Here is a 19,502-nt window from a genome sequence, read left to right as displayed (position 1 = left end):
TAATTTTTCCATGTGCAAATCCATTTCGGGCAAATCCGTGGTTAGAATTATTTACTAAAAATCCCTTTACTAAATAATTTCCCTTGTTAATCTATACAGTTTTTCCATGTGCAAATCCATTTCATGCAAATTAGTTGTACGAAGTACTTCATTGAAAATGAAAACTGTTGCCACCGGCGGAAAAGATATACAGCCAAAATTTGGGAGACACGTAAGAGAATTATATATATTAGACTAGATTCTTGACTTTTTAAATGAAAGGTCAAATAAAATAAAAAAATAATAAAAAAAGAGTTTCAAATCTTTGAAAAAATTAAATTTTGTCAGAAGTTGGAGTCAATTTTACTTAGAGTTTATTGTTGTATTTTGCAGTTGTAGATTATTTAGAATTTGCTGATTTTAATTAGAATTTTACTAGTTTTAATTGTTAAATTAGAGAAAATAACGTGACCGCTCTACCCTTAACTATTTCCAGCATTTATGTAAACGAATCCTTTCATTGGTACTTTTTTAATTTTCTGAAATTATCAGAAGATGGTCACAGAAATTATAGGCGAAAAAATAGCTTAACAACAATATTTAAAGATTAATACTGTTGAAAGGAACTATACAACTCACCGCTTTATATAAGGTAAAAATTTTCGGTGAAAGAAATTATCTGAAACTTAATGCGCATGTGGTATATAACTCTTTTAAGTTTTACTGAGTTAAATTAATAATTTAGCTTCCTGATCAATAAGTCAGCATTCTTTGGTTAAATAAACTGTGGCTTAATTAATAGAAAACTATAAATAGAATCAGAATGTTTGCATTCCTTCCTATAGGATTTAAGTGGATACATTTTAAGCATTTCAAACATTGCAAATATTGTAAAACATAAATTGGCTGAATGCCATAAAACTTCTCATTTTTAAATGCAAAAATTATATAAAACAAATAAATATTTCGTAAATTTATATTTTGATTATTTAATATAAATGATTTCTTTACTGTAGAGTAGCAAACTTTTATGTATTCTTTCCTATCAGTTCTTTCATTTCAGTTGCTTGGTAACAATCTTTTTTACAAAAACTAATCAATTTTATCATCTAATTTTAAATTACAGGGGGGGGGGAGTATTTAGAAGATAAACTAACTCAGAAATAGTGCTGAATTATTGTTTTGTGATTCGCTGAATTATTGTTAGAGATTTGCTCTTTGAAAAAAAAGAATTCAAATCTTTAAAAATGTTAATTTTTTGAACTATGTTGATGTATGTTGAAAAAAATATAAAAAATGTCAATATTTTGACTAAAACAAGAACATATTACAGCGGATCATAGAGTTTAAATAGCAAGGTTAGAGAATGAAAAAAAAAGTTGAAAGATAATAATTCATATTGATTTAGTTTTCGGCTGCTTACTAGGGTTTTCGTTCTTGCTTCATCAAGGTAAAACTAATGGCCAATGAGAAAATTATATAAATAACCATTTAAAAATTCACATGCGTTATAACATTTGTAAAATAACAAAAAAAAATTCCGAATTAGAATTTTTAAAGAAGTTAGCTGCCTTCCAGTATAAGAGTTCACTCTTGAAACTACTGATCATGCTTGAAATATCCTACTACCCTACGCCTGAGTTTAAGAATTCGCACTTTATATAATTTGCGAATGATACTAAGTAAATTTTGTTTCTAGTAAAACGAATGGATATTATTTACACACTCATCTCGTTAGTTTATTAAAAAAATAATATACAAAATTAAATTAAACGAAAATTTAGGTTTATAATACCCTAAATTAAACAAGAGTAACACTTGTTACAGTTTTTCACTCTGACATCCTTTTCATAAGATAACTTCTTTTGCCGGCGATTTTGTCCGCTTCTTATTTTTAATTAAAGCCAGCTTACGCATTCTTGTAATTTTATATTTGAAATTTTAAAGTTGAATGTCATGCATGAAATGACCCCCAGTTCAAAGAATCAATATTAAATAGTTGAAAGCCCAATTGTTTCGAAAAGAATTAACTACTTCGGTGCAATGAAACAATTATCAGTGAATTATTAATATTCTTGATTCCTTACTACGAAATATTAGATCCAAACTTGTATTTATTATTTCTTCAAAACGTGTATTAAAATAAAATTTAATTAAAATAAAATGTGTCTATTATTATTATACGATATTTACTAAATTTACATAGAAAAAAAGAGTAAAAAATTGCGTATCACTTCATTGGCATTCGGAAAATATCACTTTGTGTTGTTCCTTGTTTTAAAAACTAATTATACAATGAATCAATTAACTTTTTTCATTTGCCCGAGATAACTCCAGATAAAAAACTGATTGTAAATTAAACGTTTTTTACACATAAAAAATTTAAAGTTTCAGTTTAAAACTTGCGTATTATGTTCTGTTTTAGTTCCTTGTAATTATAAATGAAATAAAATATTTGTGGATTTTTTGAATTTTTTTTCTTCAAGAAAAGCGGTAAAGGAAGCGGTTAAAAACCCATACATAGAGATCATTGAAACTGTATTAAGTTTATTTCTACTAGGTTTGGCAAAATTATACTTATATTTCTAATTGCATTTCTTTCAATATCAGTAAATTTTTAGCCTAGTAAAAATTTAATGGAAACCGAGTTTAACCCTTGGTTACTTATTTAACTAAAAATTATAACTAAAATTGCATTATAGTTTTTTTTTTATTTTAAATTTGTTTTCTATGAAACTTTCATATTACCTATGTGATATAAATGTTCTAGAAAAATGTTACATTTGTTTAGGGTTGAGAATTTCAAAAAACTAAATAAAGTTAAGTTATATTTTTAAAATGAGTAAATTTTGCGAACAGTTTTAATTACAAATTGTTTCGAAATCATCATTTGAACAGAAGGGTAGATAATAATTGGGTCAAAAAGTCAACCAAATATTGAGATTTCTACATCAAGAAGTAATCATAGCAATTTTTAAGACATTAGTTACTGTCCTTGGAAAAGCTAGATAAGAGTATATATTTGTATTGACTGGTTTTAATTACCCATTCCCGACGCATGGATTAAACTATAAGTAATACCTGATTTATCATCGCTAAAAATTGTCCTTCTGACACAGTATGAAATTTACATACCGTTCGAATATTAATAATTATTGCTCTGTATTAAATGAATCTACCGCTGTTTTTTTCTTCAAAGACTACCATGTGTTTAGTTACGCTTTCGACATTTGATTCTTTTCGGAAGAATTTAAATAATTGAAATATTTTTTGTAAAAAAATGCTCGCGAAAGTTATAAAACTAATTATTTTCTTTGTGAAGGCTCTCTGTATAAAAGGGACAACATTTTCGTACAACGCTTCAGTAAAGAGTAAGTTTGCGTACTTTCATATTTGCAACTATTAAAATATTTTTAACTTATTGAAACTCAGTAACTTCGCATTATGAAGTGGAGTCTAACTAAGGTAAGTGTACATTTTAAGTTAACTAAATAACTCGAAACAAATTGAATATCACTGAATCCGAGTCTTTTATTCTCTTTAGAACAAAGATTTCGAATTTTTTTTTCTTTGAATCACCACCCACAAAACAGGTTAAAATATTAGTTTGACGCCTTTTCATAAAAATCAGTAATAATAATAAAAATAGTAATAATAACAAAAGTGATAATAATGGTAATAATAAGTTATAAGAATAAGAATAATAAAAATAATAATAAAATATCTTATTAGCAGTGCAATTTTTTAAAAAAAGCACAATTTATAAATGTAAATAATAATTTGTATTAAACTTCAAAGGTTAAACTTAAAATAGCTTTAATAAAAAGAATAATAAAATCCAAAATCTCTGAAACACTATATTCCCAATAAATAAAAGACGCAAAGCTTTAAACTAATTTGATTAAAAATTCTAAAAGAACCAGCTGGCATTTTCAAAATATTAAATAATTTCCTAGCAATAAAATTTTTTTATGCAGCACAACAAAAAATGGAAATAATGTTTTCTCTGCAAAACTTTTTAAATAATTTATCAATCAGTACACTGATTTGACCTCCTACTTTGGAAGTATATGCATTAGATTATTATTAGTGACAAATATAAAAAGGCTTGTTGAGTTTTGTTCAAAGTCTAAACCAAATAAAAATTTATTATAAGTAACATTTTTCTCTACAATATCTTTTTTAATGATTTATCAATCAGTATACTGATTTGACCAACTACTTTGGGAGTCTATGCATTAGATTAAGTTAGTGACAAACATAAAAAACAAACTGCTTTTTATTTCCGCTTACACTTTTAAAAGAAAATCTGAAGACTTCGAAACTTGTAATCACGAAGATGTCTAGAAAAATGTTTTAGGAGTATGATGCAATAAAAAAGAAACAAGATTCGTTTATTGTCTCGAGAATTATTAAATGTTAAAATGCTATTAAAAATACTATGAGGGCCACTCATCAGGCTGCATTAATATAAGAACTACGAGGTAAAAGCTCCACTTATGCTAATTAACTTGACATGAGTTTTTTTCGAAATTCTCATTTTTTCGAAGCTTATTCCAATACTATAAGTACTTTTTTTTTCAAACTTTTTTCTCGCTTTATTTTTGCGTTACATTTTGTTTTGCTGCTGAAAAACTAAAAGACTTACAAGCTTGAAATAAAAACTTGAAAAATTCGAAAGTCATCAATTTTTAATTACAAAAATATAACGCGGAATGCCCTGCAGTTCACCAAAATGTAACAGCAGAAATAAAATTTGACTTGTTAAAAGAGCTGTTTTCATTTATAAGCACAAGCTTTATTTTTTTTTTTTTTTTTTTTTTTTTAGAAAAATCTATTTGTGTTTGAAAGCTATTGCAATTTTAATTGATCTTTTCGTGATTTTCATTTAATGAACAAGTGCTTGATTTATATTCAATTATCATTTTTATTTTTTCTTAAAACTAGATCTAAGAAAACATTTTAATTACACTTATTTTAAGAAATTTTGAGAATATTGTTTTTTTTTTTTTTTTTTTTTTTTTCAAAAAGAATATTTGCTCGATTGAGTATTAGGTATTAATGCATGCAAACAATTCACCATTATTTCACCAATTAAATTATTTAACGTTAACGTTTCTTTTAAATACGTAAATCAAATCAAAGCAAAAATTAATATACCACACAAAATTAAACACTCTAACAGCTGTTATTAAATTCAATATTTAAAAAGCACTTATAAGTATAAAAAGAAATTTTTTACAAGGATTTTTCTTTGTATAAAAAAAGTTTGTGCAAGATAATTGTGTATGAAACTTTTGATTTGTTTAAGTACTGGTAATAAGGTGAAACACAACAAAGTAGAAATTAACCATAAGGTGGCCAAACTTTCGACCGCTCTCTTGCCTCAGTCATAGGGACCCTACGACTACCACTCCCCATATTTTGAAGGTCAAGAACCCGATTCCTTCGAGAGGAAAAAAGGTATGTCTATTCACTAAAAGTAAACTTTTTTATGTCTGATGTCGTAGCTGGAGATATCGTCTCACCTAATTATTGAGTATATTTATGGTTGGGAGCTCGTATCATTAAAATTTATTTATGGTACGTTAAAATCCGATTTTCTGGATCAAAAGTTATGATGATTCTCTCGGTTTTTATTTTGCACAATATCTATTCATATAATGGTTCTTCTCTTTTTGTTTCACTCTAGGCATGTATAGTCACAGCTATGGTGGCTTTTCTTGGAATTCGTGGAAAGATGGTGGTTGGAATTATGACGAATAAAATGGCCGGTGAAGGCATGAACGGGGGAAGTGACGACCCAATAAGTGGAGAACCAGTAAGTAATAATTTACAAGTTATTCCGAGTCATGATTCGTAACATCGTTCTTTCATAATCGCTAATTGTGCGCTATCAAAATTTTCATTCTAAAATTATAGTAAAATAACTGGCAGCTGTCTGTCCATCCGATTAACCTGAAAGTTTACGATAAAGAACATTTTTTTCCTTTATGGTTGTGAAACCATTTACTAAAAGTGTGGTTATAAGATCCTGAATATAAAACTATACGGTTTTTTAACCATTTAGCATTTTTAGCATTTTTCAAAAACGTAAAAAAAAATTATCATTTTTACTAGACACAGGAGCTCGGCTTTTCGTAAGGTAATGGGCATTGAAGAGTACCTGACACTGAAAATTCTTCATGTGTTGAAGGGAATGAAGGAAATATTATGGTGTCAACACTAAGACTCAAAAGTAAATCTAAATAATTACATTGTATTTTAAAAAATTTTATACTTTTATATTAAAAAATTACTAAAAATAAATTCTTAGCTTAAAACTTACTATTAAACACTACTTAAATTATTGCCTGAGACAGCCAAACAGAAAGAATCTAAATAAATGTACAATAAATTTTTAACACTACTTAAATTATTTCTTAATACAACCTAATGAAATGAATAGTAACTTATAGAATTGCCCATAAATAGGGGTATATCAGAGTTTATAGTGACACATAAGAGAAAAATTGCGCTAAGAACAAATTTTATTAGATTTATAAGCTGTTATGTTTAAAACATTTGTTATGTTGGCATCACTGTTATGCTTAAAACATTTGACCAAACTGAATCGCCTATCGTTTATTTTGAAACAATATGGCTGTTTCCCTTAAACAACAAGGGAAAATGTCATTATTTGAATGTTACTGAAATAAAAATCTAATTAAAAAACAGAAAATCAGGTTTCATAATTTGTTTACTTTTGTACTAAACATTGTAAAAGTTGTACTAAACATAAATTATGTCTTTCTTATTTATTAACTTCTGGTAAGTAGTTTCGGTTAAGAAAACGTTATTTTTTGCAGCGTTAACTCTAATTTTGCACAGTTCATCGTCAAATGGTTGTCTCATGTCTATAGACCATGACTCCTTGCCGGTATTTCATACTTTTCCGGTTTCTCATTTGGCATTCTATAGAATGCTTAGAAAATGTATGAAACATAAATCATTTCATACATTACCAGCAAGTTTTAGGCATTATATACAATGCCTAAGTGTTCTATAGAATGACGAATTTCAAACTTTGCCGGTAACATATAGCTTGAATGGCTCTAGTGTGGAATCGGGGAACCCTTGGTTTGTTGATAATTTTCGTTTAGTTTTGCTGAAATCCCATTATGGTTACCATGATATGATGCTTTGCTGTCTTTATTTTCAATGACGTCACTTTCGGATTACCGGAAGTTTTGTTTTCCTTTTTTGTGATCTGTTCTTGGTATATTTACATACATATTCGTTTATTCGAAGATTGCCAAAAATGAGAAGGGTCTCCGATTATAAACTATTATCTACTGTATTTAACATGATTATTTAATTAAACATAAATGGTTGCATTTTTGTTTCCAGATGTTACATAAACCTTACAGTTTCGAGTACAAGGCACCGGTTCTCATAGGCAACATATACCACTCAGAAAAAAAAGATGGTAATGGTAAGGTTTCGGGCTCTTATGGATACACAGATGCCCAAGGATTGTACAGACAAGTTGACTACGTTGCCGACGAGCATGGATTTCGTGCCATAGTGAAAACGAATGAGCCAGGTACCTCGCGAAGAGAAGAAGATGGAGTTGCAGCCGATGTAGTTCTGCAATCAGACTCACCACCGGCTGGACTGCAAGAAGGATTTTCAAAAAGTAAAGCATTTCCTTTAAGAAATATATAATTGTCACATGTGATACTTCCCAGTTTGAAATATAATCAAAATTTTTAAAAAGTGTGTTTTTGGTAAGGTAAAAACCATAAAAGATCTTTTTTTTTTGTCATACTATAAATTAAAAACTTTGGATGAGTTAATTTGTAAAGACATACTGAGGAGTATTATTGGTGAAAGTAGAGATTAATCACGGAAGTTTCGTAAGTACGGAAAAATCACAGAAAGTGTGGCTTAACTTTTTTTCATAACAAGGATAAAATTGTTTTCTTGTTCTCATTTTCATTGTTTACTCGGTATTTTGTCTTTTCTTGTTGCGAAACTCTATTTTGATCTCTTATAACTTCAGAATCGTTGCGCAAGGGCTCTGAAATTTAGACAAGAATTACGAGGAGCAATTTTTATCCCCAAAATAGAAAATCGTTGAAAAATTTTAATAATTATTTTATGCTCGAAAAATGATTTATTTTCTTTAGTGTTTACTCAGTATTTAATATATCCTTGTCACGGAACGGTATTTTGAGTTTCTTACAACTTCAGAACTGATAGGATTCCGAAATTTGAACATCGACTGCAAGGAGCAACTTTAGCCCCCAGATCCAAAAAATCGTTTAATAATTTCAATTATTCCGTTCAGAACGTTTGACGCAAAATATCCTAAGTGGAAGACGGATCGTGAGCTCCACGTGCTGACGGTCTAACCATGGGATGTTTTCGTGATATTCCTCCCCATGTAACGCAAATAGGGGTTAGTTCCATCAAAAAAGTTTCCCACAAAGGCAAATTTGTCAGTCCACTTGATGCATGACTTTCCTTGGCGTCTGCATTGAGTTCAAAAATACAAGGCTACAGAGTTGAACATTAGTAGTGGTAAACTAAAAAATTGGGTAGGCTGTTCAAGGACAGTTCTTTTTATAAAAAAAAAGAGTGTTGGAAGGAAATAAACTGTGAGTATGGTGAAATGTTAACCTACAATTTAAGTGTGATTCTTGTAAATTCCATGCTAACTACTTTAATTTGACTCTTAAATTTGTTTTTATTAATTAACATACTTTTTCTTTCTTTTAATTTTTAGGTGAAGAGAGTGGACAAGGAAAAAGACCTTTGATTGATATGATTGCAATGGACAGTATGAGAGGAGGAATGGGTGATGCTATGGGTGAACAGGGAGGTATTAGGGATGGAGGAATGGGTAAAATAGTTGGTTTTATGAATGGTAAAATGGGTGTTATTATGGATGGTAAAATGGGTGACATTATAGACAGAGGAATGGGTAAAACGGGTGGTATTGCGGATGGAGAAATGGGTGCTGTTATGGGTGGTAAAATGGACAGTATTATTGATAGAGGAATGGGTAAAATGGGTGGTATTGTGGATGGAGAAATGGGTAAAAAAGATAGTATTATCTATAGAGGAATGGGTAAAATGGGTGATATTATGGATGGAGAAATTAACAATATGGGTGGTATTATGGATGGAGGAATGGTTAAAATGGATGGTAGTATGGGCAGAGAAATGGGTATAATTATGGATGGAGAATTCGGGAAAAAAGGTGGTACTGTGGATGGAGGAATGGGTAAAATGGGTAGTAGTAATGCTGGAGAAATGGGTGGTGTTATGGATTGGAAGTGGGAGAAAATAGGTGGTATTGTGGATGAAGGAATAGGTAAAATGGGTAGTAATATGGATAGGGATACAGGGAAAATAGGTGGTATTGTAAATGGAGGAATGGGCAGTATTAATAATGAATGGCATGTGAATAAGAATGTGGGGTGAAATAAGTAGTATAAATGATCAATTGAAATGATTTGGTGATTTAACNATATGGGTGGTATAATGGATGGAGGAATAGTTAAAATGGATGGCAGTATGGGTAGAGAAATGGGTATAATTATGGATGGAGAATTCGAAAAAAAAGGTGTCACAGTGGATGGAGGAATTGGTGAAATTGGTAGTAGAATGGATAGAAAAATGGGTGGTATTATGAATAGAGAAATGGGAAAAATGAGTGGCATTATGGATAGGGAATCAGGGAAAATAGGTGATATTGTAAATGGAGGAATGGGCAGTATTAATAATGAATGGCATGTGAATAAGAATGTGAGGTGAAATAAGTAATATAAATGATCAATTGAAATGATTTGATGATTTAACAATGGTAATCACTCGGAATGTTCTAGATTGCTTCCGGGTTTGACAATGACATTTCTTATTTTGGACAATCCTATATTTTGCTTTGGTGTGCTTGATTATATTTATTATGCCATTTTAATATAATTTTACAATTTTTAACATCATTTAAGCTTACTATGATTTTATTTCAGTTTACCATGTTACCACTTTATTTTTTCATTGTTTTTACGCTATTTCTTATGTATAATGTAGAAATTTTAAGGAAGAAGAAATTGTACAAATTCTAAGTGATAATGTAGAAATTTTAAGCATTTGTTTCCATCAAGCATTTGTCTCAGAAATTTTAAGCATTGTCTTAAAATTTTAATACTCTTACAGGGCGGGGAGTCTATGTAAATGCTTTTCGATAAAAAAATATAGAACTTTTCAACAACAATATCATATGCACATAAACACTGAGGTAGTAAAAGTAATGAGATATCTCTTAATACCGTGTCGAACCTCCTTCAGCTCTACAAAGTGCAGAAACCTCGATATGGCATGGACTCAACATTTAGTTGAAAGTTTCTTGCAGGAATATTCAGCCATGCTGCCTCAATAGGTATCCATATTTGCGAGAGTGTTGCGGGTGGAGGATTTTGTTCCACTCAATTATATTCCATAAATTATAGATGTGATTCATATCGGGTGATGTAGGTTTCCAAATCATTCTCTGGTATCTGGCAGCAGAAATCAGTCGGTATTCTGCTGCCATATCCCATTGCAGTCAAATTTTACCTAACTGTCATAACGGTCACGTTCCATTTCACAACCTGCGTTGATGCTTGTGGTTATTTCTCGTATTGTTACTTGTCTGTTAACATTGACAATTCTACCAAAACGTCACCAGCCTCGGTCATTAAAGACAGGCGGTCGGCCACTACGTTATCCATCGTGGATGGTTATGATTAAAATTAGGTATTCTTGGCATACTCTCGACACTGTAAATTTAGGAATGTTGAATTCCCTCACAATTTAATCTCGTCCTGCTGTCATCATTAAAAACATTCTGAGATGAATAATATGAAAATAAATAAAAGTACAGCTTCATATATACATTTTGTTTGCGATACGATAGTATTGTTATCCCCTGATTTTTGTCAACTCAGTACGTGTATATTTGCCATCATATATATTGTTGTAAATATGATGGCAAATGCTCTGAACAAAAAATAAGTAAAAATATAAATATTAAAAATTGATAGGTGATTGAGTTCTGATAGCAAGATATGCTGTAGATATTGCTTTTCTAGTAAATAGTGATTAGAGTTGTGTTTGGTTTGTTTAATGCTGGTTTCATTTTTATTGTCATCGGATTTTGAGTTTATTGTATTTTGTAAAAAATCATGAAGTATGTTTGTTGTATTTAATAAAAAAAAATATACATTTCAATGTGAAATTTTATCATTTGAAAACAACCCAGTATATAAATAAATAAATAAATTTGAAGCAGTAAAAATGAATAAATTTATCGAACTTAAAAAAAAACTTTATTAAATAAATTTATTAAAAATAAATAAACTGCAAGGTTAAGCAGGGCTTAACTATTTTGTGAAAATATATAGCTATAATTTTAGTCCCTTAAATATCATCTTTATGATGAGCAATTTATTATTTAAATTTACTACAATATTAAAGTCTAATGAGACTTATAAATATGAATACATTTAACCTTTTTAGTTTGCTTACATACCTTGTCTTTGATGAACTGAGAAAAACGATGCCTAAGACGTCATTTCATTTCTTGATCATGGGTCATTTTCAAAACAGAGAGGCATTTAGAAATTTTTTAAAAAAAATTTGATGTTTGAATCGCTACTTATAAAAATTTCAGTTGTAATTGGCATGTTCCTTATCAATAAAATATAAAATAGTAATGGACTTTTTGGTTGAGAACATAAAAATAGAAAAAACATTAAATATCATCTTGAATATGCATTATGCCTCTGTTATAAAAAAAAAAATTTAAAAGAAACCTAAAAAAGTAAATATCACAAATTTCAACACCTACATTATTATTACAAACGTGTAGTATCAATTTTATTGATAATTATCATTAATTTTATTATTATAAAAGATAAAAAAATTTATTGTCTGTTACTAATTTGTGGAAAAAGTTTAAGCTTATTATTTTATATTTCAACTGATATTGAAAACAATATTGCATAAATTACACTTTAATCAAATCTACACCGTAAATTACTAAAAATAACTTTTGTTAAATAATGTAGCGAAATAAAGTTTGAAGAGAAGAAAACAGGCCAATAGTAGAGCTGAATTTTAAACGTTCTTCCATTGCGAATTACTGAATTTTAGTCATTGAAATATTGATACCTACCTATATTTCTTTTAATAGCCTTAATATGTTGTGAAATATTAAATTGGAATTTAATAAATTGAAGTTGAAAAAAGAAGATTTCTTATTTTTATAGTTTAAATTTATTGAGGAAAAGAAAAAGCAGTATAGCAATTACAAAACAAAAATCGATAAAGCTAATTTTTAACTATAAGCCATCTACGTTTACGATTTATTATCATGAGCATGGTGACAGAGTGGAAAAGAGTAACAGAGGAATAAAAGAAAAAAGCGAGTCAATTCACATGGGCATGTTCTATTGAAAAATACAAATGTTTATACAAAATTGAAAAGCATGATTTCTTCGTACCATTAAAAAAATCATATGATTGTTCAAATAATAATTTTAAAACAATTTTGATAGTAACAGATGGGAATGTTAATAAAACATTCTTACCCTGTTTAAACTTTATTTTCTTAGTATACAGCAAATATAATGAAAGGTTTCACATTGTTAAAAGTAGAACATCTGAATGGAAAATGATAAATCTAAAAATAGAACATCCACATGGAGCACATTTTCACCATCTGAACAGAAATAATTTATGAAAAAAATTGGGTAACTAAATTAAAAAATTCTTGGGACAAGATTAAGCTGTTTGGTTTTAAGTTTCATAACTAGAAAAATTAAAATTATTTTCAGTTAATAGTCGGTTTCATTGCTGTTAAATGAGAAGCAAAAAAGCCTGGCACATAGCAATTTAATTGTATTTTGACATTGAATGGAATTAATTCAATAAATCAAATTAAAATTGTATTAAACTATCATTTTTTTAAAAATAGTAATTTCTTTGTATTTTAAAAGCATTTACTGAAAATATATTTCTCTACTTTTACTCAACACACATGGTTAATTATTTTGAATGCTTAGAAATAATATTTGAAATTTTTTAGAAATAAAAATTACTTTAAGTCACGGGGCATCAAATGACGAAGGTTTTTGAAAATGACCTTTGTGGAAAATAAACATTTTGCAGGCACTTTAAAATGACCGAGTTAAACTTAATTAAACGGAATTAAAATTAAATGGAAATAAAATTATTTATGATTAGAAGAAAAGGAAAATGTTAATTATTACAAAGCTTGATTACCATTGCGTCTTTATACTTATTAGAATGAGAGAGAAATTTTCTCACTTACAAATATCACATAAAATTTTGTTTTTAAATTGTTTCAGAAGGGAATTAAAAGTTTCATTATATAGTGCCGCCATCTTTATTTGGTTGATGATAACGAGAATTAGCACAGTTGTCGCTAGTGCTGCCATCTACTGATGGAGTCTACTGACTGAAAACAATGGAGAGATTATTTGTAATAGAGATAAAAACGACCTTGCAAGCATTTTTTTAGCTAACAGTATTATGTAAAGGGACCGAAAATCAATATACTAGTATCATGCACCAGCTCTTTTCTGCAAGTTTTTCATTAAATTTCGTAAAATAGAAGGGAAAAAAAGAAAACTTTCGAAGGAAAAAAAAAATATATATATATATATGTATATATATATATTCATTTTACTTTTTAGCAACTTGGAAACATCAAATTATATTTTATTTCTTTGAATTTATTCAGTTGTGACCAACCCTTGCAAATTATTTTTAAACTGCTGTTAAAAATAAAGAGTTAAAGAAAAGGTATACATGAGACGTCTCAAATAATATTTCAAAATCAATCAAAAATATTATTTCAAAACCAGAAAATATCAAAACCAATTTAATTGCATGATGAAAACTAAAAGTGATTTCAATAAATATAGTTTAACTATTCCTCATTTCATCCGGCTGTCAAATATGTTTTTATGCTCTCAGTCTCTCTTCCTCAGTAGTTATTCTTTAGATTTCGTTAGCATTGGTATCTTTTCTTCGTTATAAATATTAATTTGGGACAAATTTGTTCTGTTTTAAAAAAAAAATCTTGTAGTAAATTTTACGAGCGGGTATTATTGGACACTATACATTTGATTACCTGAAAATTTTCAAATATTTATTAAACTTATTTTTATCATCGCTTTCTGGTCGGAGAGCGGACCGTGCAAATTACTGTTCAATTATCAATCTGTTACCATCGAGACCCGTGTTACGGGGGTAAATAATTAGAACTACAACAAAGGGTAACAAACGTTTTAAACGGGAAAAAAAGCGTGTTTATATAAATATAAATAATTTAAAGTCAATAAGCATTTACAATATTAAAAGGAAATATGCGAAGGAGTAAAATGCATAGTCACGTAACTGAATATGTAATTATTGTGTGATGTCCATTGACTATAGGCTGGATAGTCAATAGTCAATCAAGGAACCCGGGATCGTTGTAGGATGCTCTTACTACCTCACTTGCACCCCTGAATTCTGGAAGAATAAATAATCTTGACGCAATGGCCGTCACATTGACACATCTTGACATACTTCTCTACTGCAAGTTACGAATAAACTATTATTCTATTGAAGAATGCCTGTTTCAACCCAAGCGTACGCCAAATGGATGCCAAATTTCCATCGCAAAAATATCGCCAGCTCTTGAAACGACTTTGATTAATTTTCTCTTTGTTTGCTTTCTTAAACAGCGTGAAATGAGGAAAATCTACTGAATAATCTATTAAATAGTAATAAGAAATAATAAAAATGATATCTAAAAATCGTAACAAATATACGTCTTTCTGTTCTTTAAAAAAAACTGATGAAAAAATAATAAATAATCGTTTCTTGAAGACGATTTTCTTCTACAGTGGAACATACGTAAAAATTCCTTACATTGCATTTGATTTGTTAAGAACATGTCAGCATGAGACGCACCATTTTTAGTGGTCCAATCAAATTTAAATATTCTAGCAATGTCTTATAGATGTTTCTTCATCAAGAACAAATGCTCCCATCTATCCAAATATATCACCAAGTCATGAATTCCAGTAAGACTTCGATATTTACCTCCTTTTAAAAATTCTGTGATATTTGTCGTAAAATATAGCACAAAAAATATTTCTGTCTGACATATTCATAATTTTAAAAGCTTTTAAATTGTTTGTAAGCATATTTGTATAATTTGATAACGAAATAAAACGGAACTATATGCAGTGGTGGAAGATTACTTGAATCCTACTATACCACAATGGTCTCTTCTTAACTTGAAACGGAGTATAATCTCCCTGTTTAATGGTACAAAGGGTCTCAATTTCAAAAATATGTTCCCAATAGCTTGTTCAAGAGATCAGCAATTTTTATTTCTTTTTTTTCTGGTTATTTCGCTACTTTTTAAAATTTGTCAACGAATGGAATATATAAAGCTTCCTAACTCTTCATGGACTGGCTTGCACAACTATGGTTAAAGCATCCTATTATGAACTAGGATGTCCTTGGTTGGTTTGAATCCAGACGACAGCAGGATTGGTTGTTGTTACAAATCCTGCCGGAACTTTCTCTCACATTTCTCCTCCAACTACACTTTTGATATTATGCATTTCGAACAAAATTAGTGTAGTCTGTTCCAAATTTGAAATCTCCGAGTTTTCAAATTCGAAGTTATTTATTTCGGAGCTATTTTGACGCATTTTTGCTTAATTTTAAAAACAAGTCTTTTTCACAGTGTTTTTTTCAGTAGCAATTATTTCTGAAAATTACAATTTTGATCGAGACAAATTGGTGAACTTTGATAAGATTGATTTAGTATTTTGAAAGAAAAAAATATAAAGCACTTTTGCAACCTGGAAAAAATAGGAGGTCTTAAATGAGATATATTTATATTTTTTATTTATAAACCAAATGCTGTATGCGACCTTAATTATCTTAGCAATAAGCAATGACGCAAAGCATTCAAAATGCACAAAAAATAAGTAAGATTTTAAAAATAAAATCCATGTTTTTTCATCCATAGCTTGATTAAAGCTGTTAGGTCAATTTTGAATTAAACTTTAACAATTTGTTTTGTTATTAGAACCTGTTTGTAAGAATTAAAACAAAGCCAATATTTCACATTTATTGTTACGTTTAAGCATTTTGAACAGGTCAACGATCAAAATAGATTTCCTCTGGGAAAACAAATTGAAAAATACACTTTTCTCATTTTTAATTAAATTCGATGAACGAATTTGAACTTAAAACTTTCTTTTGTAATCTTCCGAAAAAAACAACGAAATTATTCTAATTTCTTTTTCTCAGTGAAAGTTTGATGATTTGGTTTATTGAAAAAAAGGTAAACAAAGAACATTGCAAGAAAAAAGTTTTTTTTTCTCATCCTCAAAGAAAGCACATATCGGTTTTCTTTTTAATTTAATTTTTTATGAAAAGGTTGAAATATATAATTTTCCAAAGATTACAGGTTAAGAAAGGAATCGGTTGTACATCCTTTCAACTCAGACGAATACCCATTATTTCGGTTTGAGCGACTGATTCCGTCATGTCTGCAGCAGCAACTTTGGTACGTAAATTTTATACGAGTTTTATTTTGGTTTCCATATTTGACTTATCGTATTTGTATTTAGGCTTCCATATTCGACTTACCATATTTGTATTTTGACTTCCAAATTTGTCTTATCATAATTTTATTTTGGCTTCCATATTTTACTTATCATATTTGTATTTTAACTTCCATATTTTACTGATCATATTTGTATTTTGGCTTCCATATTCAACTTATCATATTTGTATTTTGACTTCCATATTTGACTTATCCTATTTGTATTTCGACTTCCATATTTGATTTATCATATTTGAGTTTTGACTTCCATACTTAACTTATCATAGTTTTATTTTGGCTTCCATATTTGACTTATCATGTTTGTATTTTGGTTACCATATTTAAATTTTTGATATTAGTATTTTGGCTTCCGTTGCACTTATCTATACATTCCTTAATGTAGCATTATTCGTTACAAGTAACGAAGGTTCATGAAAAATGTTGACTTTTAAAAGTATTCTGTTACTCTGAAATTTAGTCATTTCACTTGTACTTTAGTTTCTTTTTAAGTAAATGTACAGAGCACGAAATTAAAAAAATACTGACCAATCTGAATGACATTTGATCAAATGATAGGAATTTCGCATTATAGGACACAATCTTTATAGTTATACATACNATTTATCATATTTGAGTTTTGACTTCCATACTTAACTTATCATAGTTTTATTTTGGCTTCCATATTTCACTTCTCATGTTTGTATTTTGGTTATCATATTTAAATTTTTGATATTAGTATTTTGACTTCCGTTGCAGGTACCTATACATTCCTTAATGTAGCATTATTCGCTACAAGTAACAAAGGTTCATGAAAAATGTTGACTTTTAAATGTATTCTGTTACTCTGAAATTTAGTCATTTCACTTGTACTTTAGTTTCTTTTTAAGTAAATGTAAAGAGCACGAAATTAAAAAAATACTGACCAATCTGAATGACATTTGATCAAATGATAGGAATTTCGCATTATAGGACACAATCTTTATAGTTATACATACTCCATCCATATCTGTAATCAAATATATACTCTATATACACAAATATGCCAATTAATTAGTGCAGATGATATCTTAAGTTAAAAAATTAGACACAAAAACATAAAATTTTTGCCCCCAAAATATAGGGGTAGCCGCAATCTGGGAGGTATGCTCCGCATTTTGGTCAAGAAAGCGGTCTAAAGTTTGGACCCTTTAATGATAATTTTTTTGTTTGCTTATTTTGTCATATCTGCAGAACATTTTAATCAAATTGAAAAAAATTTACACTCAATTATAAAATTCACTTATCCAAAGATAATTCCATGCGAAATATAACTTTTGGAAAATATTTCTTATTTTATTTAATAATAGTCGAAATATTTTTAATATTAAAGTAGGCAATTTTTGCACCATTTTAAATAATGGGAATTTGTATGGAAAAATATAAAATTAAGCGAAATCGAAGAAATAGTTCCTAAAAAAATCAAATTTTAAAGAAATTCTATTTGAAATTCGATTTCTCATGAACTATTCAACCGATTTAACTCAAATGTTGTATGCAACCGATTTAACTCAAATTTTGCAATGAGTTAAAAAAAAATTGTAAATGTTATAATACAAATTTTTTAGACCCTTTTTAAATAAAATAATAATAAAAAAATATTTACTAAAAATTATATTTTACATGGAATTACCGTTGATTAAACGAAATATATTTTGTGAAACGAATTAATCACGACACTGACCGTTATTTTATGTTCTAATACATTCCCGCTAACTATTAAGACGTAAATACATTCAATGAACCTTATCATCGAAGGACAAAGAAAAACCTTCATTAAAACCTTCTAAAAGAAAAGAGGCTAATTTCTTACACTTTGACAGACAAAATGTACAAGTATTAAGTAAACAACAGCAAACCCCGAAGGTATATATTTCTGTGTATACATATCAATGAGTAATACCTAAAAAAATGAACAAGTGTGGTGTGTATTTGATGTGACCTAAAAACTGCCCTAAAATTAACAAGAAACTAAAATTTTACATAACTTTCAAGATTATTAACTGCTTTCGACAAAACAAGCATGAAGTTTTTTTAAATTTTATTTTATAACAGTCGTTGAACAGCCGACCCAATTTTTCGGGTTTACAACTACTAATGTTCAACTCCGTAGTCTTGTAATTTTGAACCTGATCCAGAAGAGAAGGGAACTCTTTGATCAAGTATTGGAAGAAATTGGAGGACTTTTCGATGGAACTAAACAGCATTTGAGTTACACGGAGAGCAAAACTACGAAAACCTCCCACGTTTAGTCTGAAGAAAAGAGGCCTCTAATCCAAAACTTTAAGAATGCTGCAAATTACATTAAGAATCGTAATTTAGACCCATAATGAATAAAAGAAGCTAACACCTCCACCTAGGTGAACTGCAGTCTAAATCTTGGGTTTACTAAGGGGGAGGGGGGTAGAGGGTAGGACTTGCACTATGCTATCTAGACAGGTGGGGTCTCAAATTATTTCAGCTACGAAACCTTAAACAATCGAACTACTTTTGCGGAACCCTAACTTTTGAAAAAAAGTTCATTAGTAGGTGTGCATGAAGTAAACGAGAAAAAAAAACACTACTTATTAATTTAGGAACATTCGATGTGGAAAATTAAAAAAAGGTTCCCTTTTCATTATTTCATCAATAACTGCCCAAAAATGTTAGGTAGTTGAATTCGCAAGATTGCTGCGGTATTTATTCACGTTGTTTTTGACATATGCATGAATAAACGTATACTGAATAAAATAAATTGCAATTATAGTTTTCGAAATAAAACTTTTATTAATTTTCCTACTGTTTATCAGAGGAAAGTAATTATTTATTCTTGAAA

At 29.0% G+C, this 19,502-nt stretch overlaps 1 protein-coding gene across 1 annotated transcript; it reads left to right on the top strand.

The window, feature by feature from the left end:
• Positions 1-5,531: 5,531 nt before the first annotated feature.
• On the top strand, positions 5,532-9,492 carry LOC107444304 (uncharacterized PE-PGRS family protein PE_PGRS36-like). Its single transcript, XM_043055810.2, has 3 exons — positions 5,532-5,800; positions 7,369-7,657; positions 8,750-9,492. Exons 1-3 carry the CDS (start codon positions 5,690-5,692, stop codon positions 9,448-9,450), a joined length of 1,101 nt encoding a protein of 366 aa, XP_042911744.1. The 5' UTR covers positions 5,532-5,689; the 3' UTR covers positions 9,451-9,492.
• Positions 9,493-19,502: the final 10,010 nt, after the last annotated feature.

The sequence above is a fragment of the Parasteatoda tepidariorum genome, chromosome 2, assembly GCF_043381705.1.
Source record: "Parasteatoda tepidariorum isolate YZ-2023 chromosome 2, CAS_Ptep_4.0, whole genome shotgun sequence".
NCBI classification, from domain to species: Eukaryota; Metazoa; Arthropoda; class Arachnida; order Araneae; family Theridiidae; genus Parasteatoda; species Parasteatoda tepidariorum.
Note: the sequence above shows the minus strand (reverse complement) of the source record. Positions and strands in the feature narration are given on the sequence as shown.

Coding starts and splice junctions, on each gene's coding strand:
- LOC107444304 (XM_043055810.2), top strand. CDS start 5,690: ATGGTGGCTTTTCTTGGAATTCGTGGAAAGATGGTGGTTGGAATTATG. Junction 5,801..7,368: donor ACCCAATAAGTGGAGAACCA/GTAAGTAATAAT, acceptor TTTTGTTTCCAG/ATGTTACATAAACCTTACAG. Junction 7,658..8,749: donor GCAAGAAGGATTTTCAAAAA/GTAAAGCATTTC, acceptor TTTAATTTTTAG/GTGAAGAGAGTGGACAAGGA.